The sequence below is a fragment of the Eucalyptus grandis genome, chromosome 8 (assembly GCF_016545825.1).
Source record: "Eucalyptus grandis isolate ANBG69807.140 chromosome 8, ASM1654582v1, whole genome shotgun sequence".
Lineage (NCBI taxonomy): Eukaryota > Viridiplantae > Streptophyta > Magnoliopsida > Myrtales > Myrtaceae > Eucalyptus > Eucalyptus grandis.
Window position 1 is genome coordinate 31,267,726 of NC_052619.1, and position 21,978 is coordinate 31,289,703.

Consider the following 21,978-nt stretch of genomic DNA (forward strand, 5'->3'; position numbering starts at 1 on the left):
GTTGAGCATTCCCGTTGATTCGTGTTGAGCTCTAATCCGGTTTGAGACTTGTTCTTGTCCAGGTTTTTCTTTCATTTGACGCCCACCACACGTTTGACAAAAAGTTTGCACCAAGGCCGTTCATATTTTCTTCCGATTTTGAGTCGCTTGAACGTGTAGCTATGGGGTACGCTTGATGGTGATCTCTCTCTAGCCTCAAAATACGTTTTTTGTCACCACAGTTCAACATGCGTTTTCTTTTCTCTTTTTCGAGTCTCGTTCGGTGGTGCCTGTGTGTTGTTTTATCATGTGCAATGTTCTCATAGTGGATGTGAATACTGGCACGATGCTTGACTGGGCTCTACTATCATCGTCCATTTTATATGTTACGCATCGTTGTGGAGTCATAATTGAAGATGGGCCGTGGTACAATGACTGTGATCCATAGCAGACGTTTTGTGTTGGTGACTTGAGTTTTGACGTTGAAGATTGAAGGGCTCGTGTTTTGGGGAGGATAGGGAGAATCCAGAGAGCAATGGGGGAGATCGACCATATTTTTAGAGAGAGAAGAAAATGGGAAATGAGCTTGCGTTGAACTTTAGTAAATCTGGATTGGGCTTAAGTTGATCGAGTCTGGACTTGTTTGGTTTGGGCCGAATTGGTCTTATGGAGTTTGGGTTTAATTCGTTTGAGATTATTTGGACTTGTCTAGTTTGCTTTGGTTTGGGCTGGACGTTTTAGGTGACTTGGGCTTTTGAGTTTAGTTCAGGTTTGTTTCAAGGTCTAGGTCGAATTGGGCTCAATGTGGGAATCCGCCCGAGTATTGGTCCTGCTCGGCGGGCCCGAGCCTGACCGCGGTTGATAGTCCATGCCGATGTCCTTATTTTTGTATTTTATTAAAATAATTAATTCAAAAAAAATTATTTAAAAAAATTATTTAGAAAAATAATATTCTAAAAATTTAAAAAGAAAATTTTAAAAATCTAGGAAAAAATTATTTTTTAAACACAATTAAAAAATGCATGCAAAATATTTAAAAAAATCAAAATTTTAAATTTATAAAATTCCGAAATTCATAAGAAAACAATTCAAAAATGCATAAAAAAATAGCTCTCTATGTGGTAGGGCGTGACCTGCGGGTAAAAAAACTCGACCTAGTGCTTTTATGGCGGCTGATGAGTTAACTGATCGTGTCAATTCAATTTTTGGAGGTAAAAGTTATTGTAGTAAGGATTAGAGTTCCTTCAAGAGAAAAGTAAAAGAGGCCAAGGGAAAAGAGGAGGATACATCCATCATGTTCACATGGAATGGAGCTGCAACTGGACGAGACTATTGACTGTGTGGCACGATGATAAAGAGGTGGAGCAAGGCGGCCTTTCGCTTGTGCTGAAATCAACAAGGACAACAGTGGAAGGTGTTGTTAGAGGAGGAGCAAGGAGAATCTTTCGCCAGATAGACGAGGACAACCGTGGAAAGTGCTCCTCGTGGGAAGGTGTTATTATGGGGAAGGGAGTGATGGGCAAAGCTCAATTTGAGCAGCACCCTAGTTTCAAAGTTAGAGGATTTCGTAGTAGGCTCAGCTTTGCGTTAGCAAGATTTTTTAACTGAATCGCGACATTAAAGTGAACAACTGTTGAGTTTTCATGAAGATATGGGGCACCAATACTAAGGATCTGTTCGTTTCGTGAAAATATCATGTTTCCAGGAAAACGTTTCCTAGAAGTCATTTTCCAGAAAATAACTCTATTTTCCAAAGTGTTCGGCTAAAATCTAAACTTTGAGTGGAAAATATTTTATACTATTCGTTAGCTAATTTAATTGTTTGAGAAAAATTATCAAAAATTGAATTTTAATATTTTTAATTGACCAAAAAATTATTTTGTTATATTTAAAAAAATGAATTTTTAATTATTTGTATTTTTTAAAAATCGAAATTTTTATTATTTTTAATTTTTCCTTCCTCCTCCTTTTCTCCGCCGCATGCCTAACGATGGATGGCTGCCCGGGCACCACCAGACCAAGACCCAATCGCTAGATTCGGCGAGCTCGAGGCTCGGCCAATCTTGCCCGAGCTCACCAAAGTTTCGCCGGGCTCTAGCAAGCCGCGAGCTCGCTGGATCTAGCGGCAGAGCTTGGGCTCACCCGGATCGGGAGGTCGAGCTCCGCCGCTAGATTCGGTGAGCTCGCGACTCGCGCAGCCCGGCAAACCTCTCGTGAGCTCGAGGTGAGGCTCAAGCCCGCCTAGCTCGCCGGACATGGCGAGCCGCAAGCTCCACCCTAGGCCGAGAGCTCCGCCGCCCGATTTGGCGAGGCTCGAGCTTGGCTTCGCCTGCATCAGGCTAGGCCCAAGCTCGGCTTCGCTAGATTAGACTAGGCCCGAGCTCGGCTTTGCCAAATCGGGCTAGGCGGAGCCTCACCGGCTTGGGGCGAGGCTCGAGCCGACTTGCGGCCGGTTGCCGGCCGCCGCCATGGTCGCGATCGGCCAAGGCCAAAGAAGAAGATGAAAAGTAAAGAAAGAAAAGAAAAAAAAATTAAAAAAAATTAAAAACTCAATTTTTTAAAACAAAAGAAAAAGAAAGCATAAAAATAAAACGAAAATGTATTGGTAAAAAAAAGCAAGATGGAAGAAGTTATGGAAAATGTTTTCCACTTCTAAGTGGAAAACATTTTCCTCATTTTTAAATATTGTTTTTTTCAATGATGGAAAACATTTTCCTTAAATAATTCATTTTTCGTGAAACGAACATTGGAAAATCCAGAAAACATTTTCCTGGAAGTCATTTTTTGCAAAACGAACGGACCTAAGTTACAAATAGAATAGCCATGACAATGATTCGCTTGCTTAACTTCAATATTACAACCTATGGTTTATCTACAGGTACAATAACCAATTGCAAAAGATCCTGTTAATTATAGAATATAACTAATCTCTACACAAGTCCGACTGAGTAAATATTACTGGAAATCAACAAAGATCAAGATCCCACAATAAACTACAGATTTTACTTATTTAGAAAACTACATTCAAATGAAAAAAAAAGGCATAATATAGGAAGAAGGACTAAACTAATGATTCATATGTTCCTAGCAGAATTTTGTTGTTCGGTTGATAAATGAATGCTCACTTCGTAAAGTTACATCATATATCTCCAAAACAAATATTTTAATAAATCAACTTCTGGTCCGTGCAGCGCATGGGACTTCAACTAGTTTGATGGTAAAGGTCTGTTGCCTCGTTATTTGACATTAGATTTTTGTAACCATGTTAATTCAGCACCTGCAGATTCTTTTTATATATTTGTTTATATTGATCATTAAGTTAATATCTGGAGGAAGTTTCATAGAAGGTCGCGGTAGGGTTGGGACAAAGTTGGGCTTGAAGACGCTTAATAACTCTATCATAATAATTAATAATAACTTTATCTGAAGGGCCTCATTGTTTAGGAAATTCGAGTTCGGTCCCATGTGCATCATATAGGAATTCGAATCCACTTTTACTTCTGTTGCACTAATTTACACGATAGCATTCTATGACGTGAGTTAATTGTTGCTGATATTGAATTTTTAACAAGCCAAAGGCCTAGTTACTAAAGTCAATTCTCATTTATTTAATCTATGAATAAGTAGAAGGAAAAAATAGTCACAAAGATATAATTAGATTCTCTTCCACTCTCTTCTGTGCTTCAACCGAATATGAAATGACCTAATATCCTTCATTTTCTTTTTTTTATCTTTCGTGAACACACGAAGAACCGTAAAATCGACCATTTATTTCTTTTTGTTATTATCCGAATTCTTTCCTTTTTCTCTTAATCACTGCATCCAAACCGAGTGCTAGTTTGAACCCAATAAATGAGTTTGGGCAGCAGTGTTAGCGTTTAAACCCAACCCATGGAAATCTGGCCAGCAGCCACAGTAGCTTGGGGTTCTTATGTTTAAATGAAATCAAATTTGTTATTTAAAAAGCTGCCACTGCTTGCAAAACGGTCTTAATATATGTACATTATCTTATTCAAATCGTATATTGCTGAAAGCAAGGAATAGTATGGTGTCATCATTTTCTCAATCTGAATTTGTCCACCATCTCTATATGCAGGTACGGGGAACTTATAGAATCGATTGTTTGAGGGGTTCAACTTAAGTTGAAGGTGAAGAATAGATCTCTTCCTGACCATCTAGTTAAAATGGATGATGAAGAAGCTATAAAGGAATTGTTGGATTTTGACTTTGATGGCGTACGATTCGTCATAATCCATGGGACAGGTGGCATTGGTAAATCAACTCTTGCTAAGGTTATCTTCAATCGATTCTTGTTCAAATTCAAGTACTCTAGTTTCCTTGAAGACGTCCAAGACTTGTCACAACGTCATGGTCTTTTACATGTGCAAAGAAAATTGTTATCCGACACACTAGGCTCGAACTCTGTCGATGGAATCCATGATACTAACGACGGGATCAATCACATAAGAAAAGGACTTAGCAACAAAAAGGTTATGGTTGTTGTTGACAATGTGAACGAGAAGCAACTTGAGAACCTCGTAGGGAGCGACAAACGGTTCGGCTCCGGAAGTAGGATTATCATCACAGTCCAGGACAGAAGAACAATAAAAGATAGGACAATGTCTTATGAGTACAACCAAATGGGATCTAGCTATTACATGGACTACCCAATAAAGGAGATGTCTTTGGATTGAGCGATTCAGCTTTTTAGCAAGCATGCCTTTGGAAGTGATACTCCTCCAAAAGATTGGCACAATTTCTCAATAGAAGTCGTGTCAAGCATAGGAAGGCTTCCTTTGACCCTGGAAGTCATGGGTTCTCTTTTTGCCCGCACGGTCAGATTAGAGTGGGGCGAGACGTTGAAGGATTTAAAGCAAGTCTTATGTGATAAAGTCCGGGACACATTGATGATAAGTTTTAACAAATTGGATTGCAGAAGAAAAGAAATATTCCTAGACGTAGCATGTTTTTGCATTGGGGAGGACAAGACACGTGTATTACATGTGGGATGATTGTGGATATTCCTCCTGTAGTGTAATTGATGATCTTCTCCTTATGTCGTTGATAAAGATTGATGAGGACAATAAGTTTTGGATGCACGATGAACTTAAAGATCGGAAGGTACATTATCAAGGAAGAGAATTTCGAAGATGCTGGAAAGCGTCGTTGGGTGTGGATTGATGGGAATAGGCTAGACATACTGAGGGGCAGTGAGGTGAAAGTTTTTAAGAGTAGAATATATAATTAATCCAGCAGATTCTTTCGTTGCGTGCTTTGAAATCGAGAATATCAGCATGCTTTGTTTACTAATTTATAGAGACATGGAAAGCGACTCTATAAACTACAATAGTTTATTTAATGCCTTACCCATGTGAAACGAGGAGAAAGCTAAGGAGCAGTTCGGTCAGTTAAAATTTTTCTTTTCTTGTTTCGGTGAGAATGAAATGAGTTATTTGTTTCCTTCAAAAGATATCTAGTCTGTGAAAGGACAGAAAAATCAACACCGAATTAACATTTTAAACATGCTTGGTTTTGTCTTATTTTCAAATTGACAAAAAAGAAAAGGTATTTTTGCTACAATCTGCGTTTTATTTAATTAGAATGCGGGGTCGAAGAAGAACTACTGATATTGATGCTACTTCCTTGGTTTATTGCTCCTATGGTGCGCACTCATCTTTATCCTTTGCTGTTACTGGTAGGAAAAACGAAATGTACGAGCACTCAGTTTGGGTATTAGTCATGACTTAACCCCTGAAGAATTAGCCTGTTTGCCAATGCTGAGGTTCCTTAAAGGGAAAGAATAAATTTTGTAGGCAACTTCAAAAATCTTCTTTGTAGTCTGAAATGGCTTTCTTGGCGTGATTGCTCATTGCATCTTCAGCGACAAATCTCCATATGGTGAATTTAGTTGTGCTTGACCTTTCAAGGAGCAATGTCACCCACTACTGGAGTGGATGGAGGCAAATCAAGGTATTGACACACCTCGCTTGCCTACTTTTGCTTCAAATTCTCTCAATTGACCTTTGCTATTTAGTTGTATGCTACTGTTTTCTCATACTTTTCATTCGCATGTAATAGACCTTTCTTTTCCATAGCAGGAGAAAAAGTTGAAAATTATAGATTTGACGCACTGCAAAATGTTGACCAAGACACCTGATTTTTCTGAATTTGGCGAGTTGAAGAAATTGATTCTTGCCGATTGTGTGAATTTGTCTACAATTGATAGCTCAATCGGTAAGCTAAAACTGCCAAGTACTTTGAATATTGCCGGATGTGATTCCTCAAAGGGTAGCCCAAAGAAATTGGTTCTCTAGAATGCTTGATGGAGATTATCATGCCCTCTAGTTACGAACCATTCGAGTTTCCCGAGACACTAGGCAATCTAAGATCTTTGACGAAATTTGAAATTCGATCTCATCACGGTATCGGCCAACTTCCTCACTCTATTGGAAGGCTAACGAATCTCACACACTTGCTTTTGATTAGGTGAAAGAATTTACATGAGCTTCCAGACACTATTGAGGAACTTGAATCATTGGTCGAGTTGGATTTACGAGAATCAGGGATCCACGTTCTCCCTAATTCTATTGGAAATATGAAGAGACTCAAAATCATGAGGTTGGCATGCACAATGATACGCATGATACCTTGTGCTCTAAGAGAGGTGGAGACACTTGAAGTGCTGGATGCCTCATTTTGTGGGGGTCTCAGGCATGCAATCCCGTGGGAAATGTGGAGCCTGACTGTCTAAAAATCTTGGACTTAGAATGGAGTCCAATCTTTATAGTGCCTCCAAAGATCAGTGGTTTCTCTAGTCTCCGAACACTTAAAATTGGAAGCAACCAGCTTTCGCAGTTGCCAGAGCTTCCCTCGAGTTTGAAATACCTATGTGTTAGAACTGCTAAATTCCTTTTCCTTCCCGACCTCTCGAACCTACTGTGTTTAGAATTACTCTATGTGTGAAGCAAACATCCAAGTAAATCATCCTGGAGCGTGGATGAAATTATCTCGCCTTGGGAGGACGCGCAGTCCATCAATCGGCTTCCACGTAGCTTATCAAGCTTGACTCTTAGCTGGATCCCGCAGCTGCCAGATTTTTCCGACTTCAAAACTTGTCGTTTCTCTCCATCGAAGGATGTCCGATGCCACACTTCCCCGTCCTTAAATACTTGGAGAGGTTAGGAGGATTGATGATACTGTCGTGCATATTCCTGGAGAGTACACCCAATCTATCGTGCTTGAAGAGGCTGCGAGAGTTGCATCTCACTGACTTACACAAACTGGCAGAGATTCCAGGTTTGGGGGAACTGGAATCGCTGAAGGTACTAAAAATTTCTCGGTGTGATATGATCGAACAATTGCCTAGCCTTTCGAAATTGAAAAATCTGGCGGATCTCGAATTAGATTATTGTGGAAAGATGAGAGATGTCAAAGGCCTAAAAGAATTGAATCTTTTGAAGCATGTGAAGATCAAACAATGCATGTCCTTGAAAAGTTTGCCTGACATGCCATCATTGACCAAGTTGAAGATAGATTGGATGCCGCCAGAAGAAGCTGCATGCACCATTAAAAGGAGGAAGCTAGTCTCATTTTCGGTATTGTGGAACAAATAACCCTTCTCTAAATTATCAGGTGCGTTTGGATTACATCAAAGCATAACAGAAGTTTTCATTTTGGCTTTTGTTTGCAAACCTGTAGAGCTGGGGGGCATCGACAAATTTGGCGGCGCTGGACGTGGAATAAAGCCTAATTTGCAACGCACATTCACCGCCGATTATCATGTCACTTTTTTGGCCATACGATATATTGCTTGATGATGGTTTCCTTTTCAAATTGATTTTTTTGATGCAGGAAGTTATTATGCTTTATTCACTTGGATTGTCTCTTAGAGGAAAAAGCCACAAAAAAAAGTTCACTTATATCCATTGTGATACATTTATTTTAAACCTTTTTTTTTTTACATAAAAATCTCAAATAATGCCCACTATGACGCATTTACTTTTAACATTTTTCTTGTGACATAAAAAAGAAATCTAAACTTGTACATATTTGACACATTTATCCTCTATCAAGATTTTATGAAATGATTTTTCAGGCAAAACAATGTTGTTTTTATTTCAAAACCACGTGGGTGCTCATCACTAGTTTCCTTCCAATATCCATGTGGGAAGATTTTTAAAGGTGCTCAATGACATGTGTTATATAGGCATAGGTTTGGGATTTTTGATATTATCGAAAAGAGTTTAGGAAAAATGAGTCATAGTAAGCATAATATGAGGTTTTTGGTGACTTTTGCCCTATCTCTTAAGTATGAATTTATTATTTATGACTAGGCTTAACAGATGTTCATTACCAATGTGTATGACATTGGTTGCATTTGGCAGGATGGCATCTCACAGTGTTTGTGGTTTAGCCAATGAAAGACTATAAGTATTTCTGATTTGTCATCCATCACACCTTTGATGAAACAATAATGGGGACTACTGCAATTACCAAATCCGCCAATTGAGATGTTGCCCATGTGATTCTACATGGCTACTGACTAGTATCATCACACGTCAAGGACTTGTTTTGTATTAAGCGTTCAAAACAGCACATATTGATGATTTACATACAAGAAATCATCACGTTACCCTAAATTTAGAGACTGACACTAGTCAATGACTCAACTTCTCTCTTAGAGCTCCAAAACATGCGGAATCAACATCGATGCCTATAGAAAAGATGGGTTGGTCTTTTGTTCGTTTTAGGACAAGCATTGGTACCTCCCCCACGGGGTCGTGCGTTCCGACCAAGTTTATGTAAAAGTTGTTTGGCATTTTTGAGAAAAAACTTGAAGTCTCCCTTCAACTTTCTACTTTTGCTTTGCTTCCATAAATAATGCAGACTAAATTTATTGGTACAATATAACATTAAGAAACTAAACTTCTTCTTTTATTAACTTTGGTGAATTGAAGCTGACATATGGATCAGGCTGACCAAAGTTTTGTTTAAATAATCAATGTCTTTGTGAAATGAAAACCGTTAAGAAAAATTAAAAAAGAAGATAGAAAATAGAATTATGATGTCACCTTTGAAGTGTGTAATCATTTTCCTAAAGGCAACTGCTGTTTCGGGATTCAACGAAGCCTGCTAAACTCTCTCAAAAACATATACAAAAATTGGAACGACAAAAATCAAGTGCGACAGCAAAAATTTATAATAAATGGAGGCTCACTCTAAGCATGCACCGAGGTTTATCTGCAATTAGGCAACTAACAGTCACAACTATTCATAATTCGAATTCCGTAGATGCAAAAGTAAGCAATAATTGCAAAAATAAATACTTCGTCACTAACTCAAGCCCAAAATTCCTAGTTGCTCAGTCAAGATGAATAATTATATAAGCCCATTCAATGCTCTTTGGCCATTACAACTCCACACACCAAAGCAATACTCTTTGTTGTGTATACACTTACAATAATTCATCTTTCTCCTTCAAAATGTGGGACTTGTTCCAAATACTTGTGGCATTACAAATTATTAATGCTTAAATTTTGCTTACTTATTTGGGGCTTAATCGTATGGAAAACTAGAAATTAATTTATACCCCTAAGCAAAAAATTAATTTTCATTAAATTGCATCACTTATAGATATTAGGGAACATTTGCATTACTAGTATGAAAACTAAAATTTTTAATTTTTTAAATATATACAAAATAAATATTTGAAAATAAAAAAGAAATGAAAAAATTTTGGTGGGCCTGCTCGGGCCCATCTCTTTCTTCCCCAGCCCGACCCGTTCACCTCGTCTGTCCACGGTACGTACGCTGTGCCGGCGTCGTCCTTTTTTTGCCTCTGTTTGTCGCCAGGTTTGCGTCCAAGGTGAGAGAGAGAGAGAGAGAGAGAGAGCTAGGGAGGAACGGAGTGACAGAGAAGGAGCTTCGGCCGCACGTCCACTCCTCCGCCCGTCGACGTCCCCAAGCCGAACAGGTAAGCTCGGCTCTCCCGTTGCTCTGTTTTGGTCGCGACAGGCCGGAGCTCGCGGCCATCCGTCTCGCGCGAGCTCCGGTCCTCGTCGCCATTGTGTCAGGGTCCCCTGCGTAGTGCGACAAGCTCTCCGGCGCAGGCTCGAGCCCCAGCCCGAGCCGGAAGCCCCTCCCCTCGGGTAGTGTATACCGAATGTTTGTTAGAATGTCTAAATGAAACCTGAGTTCATGTGGTTCGTCTAGGCCGAGATTTCTTGTTTTTAATCTTACCTGTGCTGAGTGCTTATATTCGTCCCTGAGTTGATCTATGCCCAAATCGGAGCCCCGAAAGCCAGTCCATGTTTAAACTCGAGATTAACTTGTCTTCGCTTCTGTGATTGTTATATCGTGTTTGAATTTCATGTTTTCTTGCGTTTCCATAAGATTTCGATTATATTAATCTTGAAAATAAAATTGAAGGGAAACTAATTCCAATGTTGAGATGGGTCACATGGACCTCAGCGAGACCTGCACCACAGAAAACCGACAGCCAAATTTTTGAAGAATACCACAAAGAAAAAAGAAAAAGAGGAAAAAGAAGAGAAGAAGCAAACAAAGGATGGGATGAAGGGGAGACTGTGGAGGATCAGATAGTCAAAGGAGAGACAGAGGAGCGCAGTTCGTCGAAGGCCACAACCATCATCAGTTTTTAGCAATATGATAAGATTTATGATGTATCCTTTTGCCCATTTCTTTCCTTCCACAATTCCCAGTCCTTCGCCCCACTCTCTCTGCCTCACGTCATCTTCCATCCCCCCTCCAATCTCCAGTCTCCAATCTCCAATCCCAATCTCAGCATCTGCTCCTTTGCTTTCTGTATTTATTCGCTCCCTTACCCTTCTCTTTCTCTCTCTCTCTGAGTACACCATTCTAAGCTTGCTCTTTGCTATCAGCGCGAGCCTCTTTGAGTGGAATTCAGGATGCAGCCTGCTTCCAAGGCCAACCAACACACCACGAGAATCTCCGCTCACCTTCACCCACCTAATTTCCAGGTATCCCCATTGAAATTGAGCTCTTCCTCAATTGTGGGTCGTGCCTGTTTTCTTATTAGCCGCTCTCTTTCTTGGTGGTGGCAAATGTAGTTTTTCTATGGGTGAGTCGTCTCCGTTACTCAAAAATCGCTAAATTGAAATGGGTACTTGTTAATTTCTTGAAAGGTTATGCAATTGGTGAACTTTAATTGAATCATGAGCTGTGACTACCGAAGCTGGCGATACTTATTTGTTATGATGCTTAGTTTCTTGGTTGAAGAGCTTATGAGGAGTGATTGTGCATTGTGGGTGGTTCTTAGATGGAGGAGAGCTTGGGGTTAATGCATGCGAATTGCCAGGCAAAGGGCACAGCGCTAGGATTCAAAGTTGCGATCCTGGGAGCGGCTGGAGGGATTGGGCAGCCTCTGGCAATGTTGATGAAGATCAACCTGCTCATCTCTGTTCTTCATCTGTATGATGTTGTGAATACTCCTGGCATCACCGCTGATATCAGCCACATGGACACCGGTGCAGTGGTGAGTTTCCCCTCCCATTGGTAATTTGCTTGCCATTTGCCGAATTTAGGATGAACGGCATTCTTGGTCTGTAAATGAAGATGGACATTCATATTGTTGATTGTTTTCTGGGGATATTGTTTGGATTACCTTTTCAGATGAGTTGGCTTGATATCATCATTGTATATGGATCATTTAATACGTCAGACTACTTTGTTGCTTCTATAATCAGGTCCGCGGATTTCTGGGACAGCAACAGCTGGAGGAAGCCCTTGTTGGAATGGACCTTGTCATCATCCCTGCTGGAGTTCCTAGGAAACCGGGAATGACAAGAGATGACCTGTTCAACATAAATGCCGGAATCGCCAGAACCCTTTGTGAGGGAATTGTCAAATCTTGCCTGAAAGCTATTGTTAACCTGATTAGCAACCCTGTTAATTCCACTGTTCCCATTGCAGCTGAAGTTTTCAAGAGAGCTGGCACTTATGATCCAAAGAGACTGTTGGGTGTGACCATGCTCAATGTAGTTAGAGCAAATACCTTTGTGGTAGGTATTGCTCCTGCTTCTACTGTCTTGCTGATACTATCGAGAAGCATCCTTTATGTACAGAGTATCAGGTCGTCACTGTGTATGAGCCTACAAAGTCAGAAGCGTATGCTTCCTTGTTTAGCATGCTCTTTTGTTTCAAACGTAATATCTTGCGAATCTGCAATTAAGATCTTACTCCAAGGGCATATTGTGAAACGACCACTAGGTTGAATTTAATTAAATAGGCTAACGCCCATCAATGAGATTATGAGCAAGGCTTAGAAGCAAGTTTATAAAATCAGGCTATTTGCAAGTCTAGCAGTAGAGTCTAGAAGCCCCGTGTCTTTGATTGTTTTGGGTGACATAATCATTTAATTGCTGTTCTGTATTAGCGAGTGTTATTGATTCTCTTCTCATGATGATGAGGGTGTTTATGGTAAAAACTACTTGCACTAACACTCGGGTAGCAAAATTGTGCAAGATACCAGTTTAGAGACAGTGCTATGAAAGCCTACAACTATTTTCTTTCGCAGGTAGACTTCTGATCTACTTTGTTCCTTGCAGGCAGAAGTACTGGGTCTTGATCCTAGAGAAGTCGATGTTCCAGTTGTTGGGGGTCATGCAGGAATGATGATTTTACCTCTTTTATCTCAGGTTTGTGATGCATTCTTATTGATGAGAACATCTTATATGTTTGACAGGGATGCTGTTAGAAATTGCACCTTTTCTTTAGAATGCTAAATACCAATTAAAATTTTCAAAATCTGTAGGTTAAACCACTTTGTTCTTTCACTCCTCCAGAAATTGAGTACCTGACATCACGCATCCAAAATGGCGGGACAGAAGTTGTTGAGGTATATAAATTTCAATTTGTTATGGATTTGGACATCAAATTAGGCAGTGTTACCGTCATATCATATTCCCTTCAGTTTTGCTTTTTCAGGTCGTAAAATAGTGCTTTAGCTGTTGTAGTGATGTTCATCTTCTTAAGGGCTTGTGACAAGCTTCTGAGTACTGAGGCTGCCTAGGGACTACACCGTTACAAGCAAACATTTTTCTTCAGACACATGACTGCATGCTTAATCATGTTAGAGCTCTAATTTCTTTAAATTTACTAGCCATTTCGAAGATACACTCTGCCAAGAACCTTCTTTATGAGAAAGATGAAATTTTCGCAAGAATTACATCATAAGTCCATGGGGACATATATCTTTCCCAAGTCTACTTTATGGCGTGAAACCTTTGCCTATGCACTGTGACTAACAGAAGAGAGCTTGATATTATCTCTACTAGTAGGTAGCCATTACTGCTACCCAAGGAAATGTGTTAATATAAAGATTTTTGTCCGAATTATTGGGACACCTTGCACGTGAAAGTATGTAGAAGGTGATCACTTTGTCTCGGGCTATTGGTGCAAGCAGTTGTGGAGAGTATCTTAGTTTCTGATTTTTTTGGTCTGGTCCTCATTAAGGAAAACAAAGGAAGGTAACAGAAAGAATGTAGAAACAGAGCACCATATACATCTTTTGATGTTATGGCTAAGAGAATGACTTGCATTTTGACAATAAGAGGAGAGGTTCTTGTATGTCTAACCAGAACTGTATTTTTTTCATCTATTTCCACAGTGAAATTATGACATGACATATTAGGCTTCACTTCCCTGCTTCCTCACATTTTTTTTTGTGAAGCCAACTGAATTGTGTATGCCTGTGCCTTGACAACTTTCAGGCTAAAGCTGGAGCTGACTCGGCAACTCTCTATATGGTCATTCCTTGTTTTAGCCTTTGAGATGTAGTCTGATCTCTTTCATGAACAGGAAATTTGATGACTATTTGATATGCAGACTCTTTTCACATGCTCATATAATGTGAAAATGATATATACAGGCACATGCTGCTGTGAAGTTTGCCAATGCGTGCCTGTGTATGTTGAGGGGCGATGCTGGTAATTTTGAGTATGCATTTGTTGCTTCTCAGGTTTGGTGCCTTGAGAGAACTTATCGAGAGTGAAAAATCTTTATATTTTTCTCAAATATCAAATGAAATCACTGATGATTTTCTTTATTGTTGTCCCCATATTTCAGGTGACTGAGCTTCTGTTCTTTGCATCCAAAGTGCGCCTTGGTCATACTGGGGCTGAGGAGGTTCTGCTTCTTGGCCCATTGAATGAGTACGAAGGGTCTGGATATATAATCCTGAGATTTTTAGGTCTGCTCTGATTACACATCCAGGGAAGATGGAGTTTTCTAATTTTGGCCATTGTTTGTTAACCTGAAGAGCAGGCTTGGAAAAGGCAAAGAAAGAGTTAGCAGAGAGCATTCGGAAGGGCGTTTCATTTATCAAGAAGTGAGCGGGTTAAAGACGTTTCTTTTTGGAATGAAAGAGATGGCCTCTTCATAGTTTCCAGTTATTTTCTACTTGGTTGTTGGGAATAACTGGTTCAGACCTGGGAAGTTATCGAAGTTCATTCTGCATAGCTGACGTAGGAAAAACACAGGTTTTTCTTTTCTTGAATGTAACGTACTCAAATGGTAATTTGTGTAATAACGAAGTGGACGGATGTTTGTATATTATAGTTCTATGTCCATCTTTCTCGCCTTCGTGTTTGCATCCACCATTTTCAACTTTTTATGCACCTGCACCTGTAGTGTTGCCTTCAAGTTGCACTTCAATTTGGCAATGCTGCTATAAGCAAATGATAGACAGAGGGAGCTGAATAAGCTATAGCTTGTCTTTGACACTAGGCTTGAAGTCTGAGAGACTCGAGCAGCTTTTTGTGGCTTTATCCAGATGATTGAAGGGACAAATGAGCAAAGATAGCCATTACAGAGGCTCTTCTTGGTTAGTGGCCAGAGGGAGTTGAAACTATCAGTTGAACACGAGCAGAAGTTTGAGAATGATGCCTTTCCACCGATTCTCCCCAATCACCAGCAGCAATTTCTCGCACCAAGTTCTCTCTACGTGGAGCATTTATGGTAAAAAATTGCCCATAGTAAAAGATTGTCCGCTTTAGATTTGCTTTCTTTTGTGAAAATAAATGATTTGAAAAATATTTTCCAAAAAATTGTTGATCGTATATATTAAAATAGATTGAAATAATTAGTTAATGAATAATTTTTTTTTTTGTGAACAACAATTTATATATAAACATGATTGTGGACAATGAAGATTTTTTTCTATTAATTCATTTTGATAAATGATATAAATAATTATTTTTAAGAAAATATTTTTTTAAAATTATTTATTTTTTGTGAAATAAACAAGACTTTAATATATTTCCAGAAGTTTCGAGGAGGTGTCTTTTTTTCTCTATTCTTTTGGTCGAATTTTTCTTTTCACTTTTGAAAGTTCTAAGTAAAATTTGTTCCAACAACGAAAGTAACCTTAGTTAGCCCCTGAAGAAGACAACTCAGATATAAAAGAATAATGCTAAAGTGTCTTTTTCTCTCCGGCCTTATAAGGTCTGTTCTTGGGAGCCAGAACCAAACCCTACACGTCTTGACTTTCAGACACTTTTTACTTTCGAGTTCTCACTCTCAGATCGGGCTCTCTCTTTTATCTGGCGGCGCCTTTCGATCTTCCCCTCTCTAATCTCGACTCAGTCGCTGTCTCATCTCGATCGGCCGTCCATCAGCGCATCAGGTATTCTCTCTTTATATCGGTTTCGTTTTCGATTTCTTCGGTGGTTTGCCATTAGCCAATCGATGGCTGTTGGTTCGTCACTAACCATAACCATCATCTGTATTTTTTTCGCTTGTTTTTAAACTTCCCCCAATTGATGTCCCGCCTCAAGCAAGCTTATTGACAATTTTCGTCCAGCTTGATTCTGTCTCTAGTCTCGATTGCTACGTGCGATGGCACCACCCAACATCACATCGGGAATGGAGTTCGAGGTGTTCCTGAGTTTCAGGGGACCGGATACTCGGGACAACTTTACTAGTTGCCTCTATCATGACATGGTCGAGAAAGGAATCCGTGTCTTCCAAGACGACGAAGAGCTCCAAGTCGGTGAGCAGATTGGTGGAAACCTTTTGCGAGCCCTTGATGACACTCAAATCTATATTCCCATCTTCTCTAAGGGCTTCGCTTCCAGTGTATGGTGCCTCCGTGAGGTTGCATATATGGTAGATTGCACTTCAAAGTCGAATGGGAAGAAAGAGATCCTCCCCATTTTTTTTTATGCGAAGCCGGATGATGTCAAGCTCAGAACTGAATTGTACAGTAATGCCTTGTCTGAGCATGAGAAGAAGTATGGCCCCGATGAGGTGAAGTGCTGGAAGGCTGCTCTTCGTGAGGTTGCAACTAGACTAGGTTGGAAGCGGGAAGGGAAAGGGTAGGTTTTCCAATACTTTTTCTGAGTTATTAATTTTAACATAATCTATCGAGAACTCAACTAAAATATTATTCGTCGTGCTATTCACTTAACGATGTCAATCATCTCTAGGACTTTTACCTCATATTCAATCTAGTCTTCGAGTTATTAATTTCTCTGCAATTTTAAAAAAAGTTGGCCTAGATGTTAGGTCATCGTCAAGTTGTTTCTGAATGCTAAGCTAGCATCCTATTTGGTTGTCAAAAACCGTAAAACAAATTTAAATAGAAAAATTAATAATTTTCAACAAATTTAGAAAAAGGAAAAGTGGAAACAACAGACCAATATTAATGCTTATTCATTTAGATCAAACATATTGATTTTGTATTGCTAGCAAAATTATATGTTTGATCAATCTCCAAATGTTGCCTACACATAATAAATAACTAAAGTTATTTGATGAAAATCAGTTTCCAACAATGAAAATTTATTAGTTTTATGTTGATGAGGAAACGCCCGGATCATGTGACATATTCTCTACTATTATTAAAGGAACTATACAGACTGTTATGGATGGTGAGTTTTAACTACAAAATCCCGCGGCTCTCCCTCGTGTTTTAATGGTGCTTCTTGCAAAAAAAGAAAGACACGTGAAACATTAACAATATGTTTAGTTCCAATAACAACCATATGTTTTAAACATTTGATTTTAGGGGTATTTTAGAAATTCTGAGAATAGTCCTCCTTTGTTACATATGGGTGTGCAAAAGACTTATATTTTTAAAGAAAAACAGAGCGATAGTTATTATGTTTCAGCGTAGTAATTATAACATAGATGATTACTAGAAACAATAATCTTACATCACCACCTCACTTTCTTAATAACTAATTTGGAAATGGGAAAAGTTTAGTGACACTGTCTTTGCTGCTGCTCCTCTCTGTCTGTCTTTCTATTGTAGCGGTGGAGCTCACACCGCTTTATGCAGCACCCGAAGCTTGTAGATTGATAGTGTCTCAATGGAGTCTCCCCATCGAGATTTCCGCACAGAGAGAGAGAGAGAGAGAGAGAGAGAGAGAGAGGACTTGGAGACGCGGTATGGAGTGAATTTATTTTAATGAGGATTCTATAGCATGAGGAATTTTTTATTTTTTTTGGGTCTGATCCTATCCTATGACATGAGTTGATTGTTATTGATATTGAATCTTTAACGAGCCAAAGTCCTCATTGCTACACTTAATTTTCATTTATTTAATTTATGAATAAGTAGAAGGTCAAAATAGTTATAAAAATTATAATTAGATTCTTTTCTGCTCGTTTCTCTTCTTTACCCAAATATGAAATCACCTAATTTCCTTAATTTCCTCTTAATCATTGCATTAAAACTAAGCATTAGTGTTTACTCCCAATCAGTGTGAATTTGGGTAGCAGCTAGTGTTTAAATCCAATTAATGGGAATCAGGGCAACGAAAGCAGCTAATTCAAGCCCTTTACAATTAAGATAACTTTCATTGTAATTTGAGATTGTATGTTTAAATGGATTAAATTTGTCATTTGAATGATTGCCACCATTTGTAAATCGGTCTTGATATAGCAAGTTGTCATTATTTTCTCAGTCTAAGTTCGTCCACCATCTCTGTCCATCAGGTATGGAGAACTTATAAAATTGATTGTTCGAGAGGTTCTACTTAAGCTGAAGGGGAAGAATAGGCCTCTTCCTGACCATCTAGTTGAAACGGATGATCTAAAGCATATAGAGAAATTGTTGGATGTTGGCTCTAATGATCACGTACGTTTTGTCATACTCCATGGGACGGGTGGTATTGGTAAATCAACTCTTGCTAGTGTTATCTTCAACCGATTTCGGTCTAAATTCAATTGCAGTAGTTTCCTTGGAGATGTCCAAAGTCATGGTCTTTTAGACATGCAAAAGAAACTATTGTCTGAAACACTGGGGTCGAACTCTGCTCAAGAAATCTATGACACCAATGATGGGATTGATCACATAATGAGAGGACTTGGCAAGAAGAAAGTTCTAGTTGTTGTCGATAATGTGGATGAGAAGAAGCAACTTGAGAACCTCGCAGGGAGCTGCGATTGGTTTGGTTGTGGAAGTAGGATCATTGTCACACTCAGGGACCTAAGGACAATACGAAATAAAGACAACCAAATGCGACGTAGTAATTACATGGACTACTCGGTAAAGGAGATGCCTTTTGGTCAAGCGATTCAGCTTTTCAGCAAGCATGCTTTTAGAAGCAATACTCCTCCAAAAGATTGCTACAAATTCTCAAAAGAAGTCGTTTCAAGCATAGGAAAGCTTCCTTTGACTTTGGAAGTCGTGGGTTCTCTTTTCGCCAACATGGTTAGATCCGAGTGGGAGGAGAGATTGGAGGAATTAAAGCGTACCCCATATAAGGACATCCGACAAACACTAATGATAAGTATCAACAAATTGGATGACATAGAAAAAGTCATATTCCTAGACATAGCATGTTTTTGCATTGGGGAGGATAAGACTTATGCAGACTACATGTGGCGTAGTAGTGACTATTCTCCACGTAGTGCTATTGATGTTCTTCTCCTCATGTCTTTGATAAAGATTGAAGAGTACAATAATAAATTCTGGATGCATGATGAAGTTCGAGATCTAGGAAGGTACATTGTCAAGCAAGAGAATTTTGAAAATGCTGGAGCGCGCCGTTGGGTACGGATTGATGAGGATACTCTCAACATACTAAGAAGCAACGAGGTGAAAGTTATTACAAGTAGAAGATATGATCAATTCAGAAAAATCTTTGGTCAAGTGCTTTAAAATGAGATTATAGGTTGATGGCCTGCTTTGTTTTCTAACATAAAGAGAAAATAGAAGGCAACTCTTAAACAACAAAAGTATATACTTTTATGCCTTACCCATGTGAAATGAGAAGAAAGCTAACGCACCATTTGATTAGTTGGAATTTTTCATTTATTGTTTCAGCTAGAACGAACATGAGTCATTTGTTTCCTTGAAAATGTGTTTATTCTATGAATGGACATTTTAAACATGCTTGGTTTGTCTTATTTTCAAGTTGAGAGGAGCAGTAATTTTTTTATTACGAAATACGTTTAATTTAATTAGTTTGGGGTCGAAGAAGAACTATTGATATTGTTGACTACTTGCATTGGTTTTTTACTTCCTATGTTGCACACTCATCTTTATTCTCTACTAATGCTGGCAGGAAAAGCGAGCCGTACGAGCACTGAATTTAAGTGTTAGTCATAACTTAACACCTGAAGAATTAGCTTGTTTGCCAATGCTGAAGTTCCTTGGAGGGATAAGACTGAATTTCATTGGCAACTTTGAAAATCTTCTTCGTAATTTGAGATGGCTCTCTTGGCGTTGTTGCCCAGCGGATTTTTCAGCGATGAATCTTCACTTGGTGAATTTGGTTGTGCTTGACCTTTCACAGAGCAAAATCACCCACGATTGGGGTGGATGGAGGCAAATTGAGGTACTGACACCTCGCTTATGTTCACTTCAAATTCTATCAACTAGCTAGTTGTATGTTATTGCATTCTCATACTTTTCATTGGCATGAAATTGGCCTTTTTTTTTTTCAATGTAGATGGCAAAAAAGTTGAAAGTTCTAGATTTGACATGCTGCCTTGAGTTAACCAAGACACCTGATTTTTCCGAGTTTGGCAAGTTGAAGAAATTAATTCTTTTTGATTGTCGGGCATTGTCTACGATTGATAGCTCAATTGGTAAGCTAAAATTGCTAAGTACTTTGAATATTGAGAGATGCTATTCCCTCCAAGGTTTGCCCGAAGAAATTGGTTCTCTAGAATGCTTATCGGAGATTATCTTGCCCTATTTCGACCATCCGATCAAGCTTCCTGAGACACTAGGCAATCTAAAATCTTTGTTGAAGTTTGAAATTCAAGCTGATATCAACCAAGTTCCTCACTCTATTGGAGAGTTGAATCTCACAGATTTGGTTTTAAATGAGTGCAATACTTTACATGAGCTTCCGGACTCTATTGGAAAACTAGAATCATTGGTTAAGTTGGAATTATATAACTCGGGGATCTCCATTCTCCCTTATTCCATTGGAAGGTTAAAAAATCTTGAATATTTGCTTTTAGCTTACTGCAATAATCTACATGAGCTTCCGTACTCTATAGGAGAATTAAAATCATTGGTCGAGTTGAATTTAGACGGCTCGGGGATCTTCATTCTCCCTGATTCCATTGGAAGGTTAAAGAATCTCAAGCATTTGCTTTTATGTGAATGCAAGAATCTCGTTGAGCTCTCGAACTTTATTGGGGAATTAGAATCATTGGTCATATTGGATTTAAATGAGTGCAATAATTTACATGAGCTTCCAGACTCTATTGGAAAACTAGAATTATTGGTTAAGTTGGATTTATGTAACTCGGGGATCTCCATTCTCCCTTATTCCATTGGAAGGTTAAAAAATCTTGAATATTTGCTTTTAGCTTACTGCAATAATCTGCATGAGCTTCCGAACTCTATAGGAAAACTAAAATCATTGGTCAAGTTGGATTTAGACGGCTCGGGGATCTTCATTCTCCCTGATTCCATTGGAAGGTTAAAGAATCTCAAGCATTTGCTTTTATGTAAATGCAAGAAACTCGTTGAGCTCTCGAACTTTATTGGGGAATTAGAATCATTGGTCATATTGGATTTAAATGAGTGCAATAATTTACATGAGCTTCCAGACTCTATTGGAAAACTAGAATCATTGGTTAAGTTGGATTTATGTAACTCGGGGATTTCCATTCTCCCTTATTCCATTGGAAGGTTAAAAAATCTTGGATATTTGCTTTTAGCTTACTGCAATAATCTACATGAGCTTCCGGACTCTATAGGAGAACTAAAATCATTGGTCGAGTTGGATTTAAACGGCTCGGGGATCTTCATTCTCCCTGATTCCATTGGAAGATTAAAGAATCTCAAGATTTGCTTTTATGTGGATGCAAGAATCTTGTTGAGCTTCCGAACTTTATCGGGGAATTAGAATCATTGGTCATATTGGATTTAGCATTTTCAGGGTTATTCGTTCTCCCTGATTCCATTGGAATATTAATGAATTTCATGCATTTATCTTTTTCTGATTATGGAAATGCACTTGGCCTTAAGTCCTTTGTTGGGGAACCAAAATCAGAGATTAAGTTGGATTTAAATCTCTGCGGGATTTGCATTGATTCTATTGGAAGGTTAACAAGTATCACGCATCTGTCTTTTTCTGAATGCAAGAATGCATAAGCTTCCGGAATTTATTGGACAAATGGAATTATTGGTTGAGTTGAATTTAAAATTCTCGGGATTTCCATTCTCCCTTATTCCATTGGAAGGTTAAAAAATCTTGAGTATTTGCTTTTAGCTTACTGTAAGAATCTACATAAGCTTCCGGACTCTATAGGAGAACTAAAATCATTGGTCGAGTTGAATTTAGACAGCTCGGGGATCTTCATTCTCCCTGATTCCATTGGAAGGTTAAAGAATCTCAAGCATTTGCTTTTATGTGGATGCAAGAATCTTGTTGAGCTTCCGAACTTTATCGGGAATTAGAATCATTGGTCATATTGGATTTAGCATTTTCGGGGTTATTCGTTCTCCCGATTTCATTGGAATATTAATAAATTTCATGCATTTATCTT

General features: G+C 38.8%; 3 protein-coding genes across 7 annotated transcripts; all 3 read left to right on the forward strand.

Annotated features, from left to right (window-relative positions):
- The first annotated feature begins 4,163 nt into the window (after positions 1-4,163).
- LOC120287152 (disease resistance protein RPV1-like) lies at positions 4,164-4,673 on the forward strand. Its single transcript, XM_039299857.1, has one exon. The coding sequence runs from the start codon at positions 4,164-4,166 to the stop codon at positions 4,671-4,673; it is 510 nt and encodes a 169-aa protein (XP_039155791.1).
- A 5,159-nt stretch (positions 4,674-9,832) lies between these two features.
- Positions 9,833-14,599, forward strand: LOC108954540 (malate dehydrogenase, glyoxysomal-like). 5 transcript variants are annotated; one of them, XM_039300910.1, is made up of 11 exons: positions 9,833-9,952; positions 10,408-10,979; positions 11,279-11,494; positions 11,706-11,850; positions 11,932-12,020; positions 12,567-12,656; positions 12,773-12,856; positions 13,731-13,766; positions 13,889-13,978; positions 14,086-14,180; positions 14,279-14,599. In XM_039300910.1, exons 2-11 carry the CDS (start codon positions 10,908-10,910, stop codon positions 14,349-14,351), a joined length of 990 nt encoding a protein of 329 aa, XP_039156844.1. In that variant the 5' UTR covers positions 9,833-9,952; positions 10,408-10,907; the 3' UTR covers positions 14,352-14,599. The 5 variants fall into 5 exon arrangements, with proteins under 5 accessions (XP_039156844.1, XP_039156843.1, XP_039156842.1 ...); XM_039300909.1 differs by having other exon boundaries at positions 11,318-11,494; positions 11,706-12,020; XM_039300908.1 differs by lacking the exon at positions 13,731-13,766 and having other exon boundaries at positions 11,706-12,020.
- An 830-nt stretch (positions 14,600-15,429) lies between these two features.
- Positions 15,430-21,592, forward strand: LOC120287695 (disease resistance protein RPV1-like). Its single transcript, XM_039300907.1, has 5 exons — positions 15,430-15,643; positions 15,821-16,334; positions 17,959-19,063; positions 19,533-19,805; positions 19,920-21,592. The coding sequence occupies exons 2-5, from the start codon at positions 15,856-15,858 to the stop codon at positions 21,333-21,335; spliced, it is 3,273 nt and encodes a 1,090-aa protein (XP_039156841.1). The 5' UTR covers positions 15,430-15,643; positions 15,821-15,855; the 3' UTR covers positions 21,336-21,592.
- The last annotated feature ends 386 nt before the right edge of the window (positions 21,593-21,978 follow it).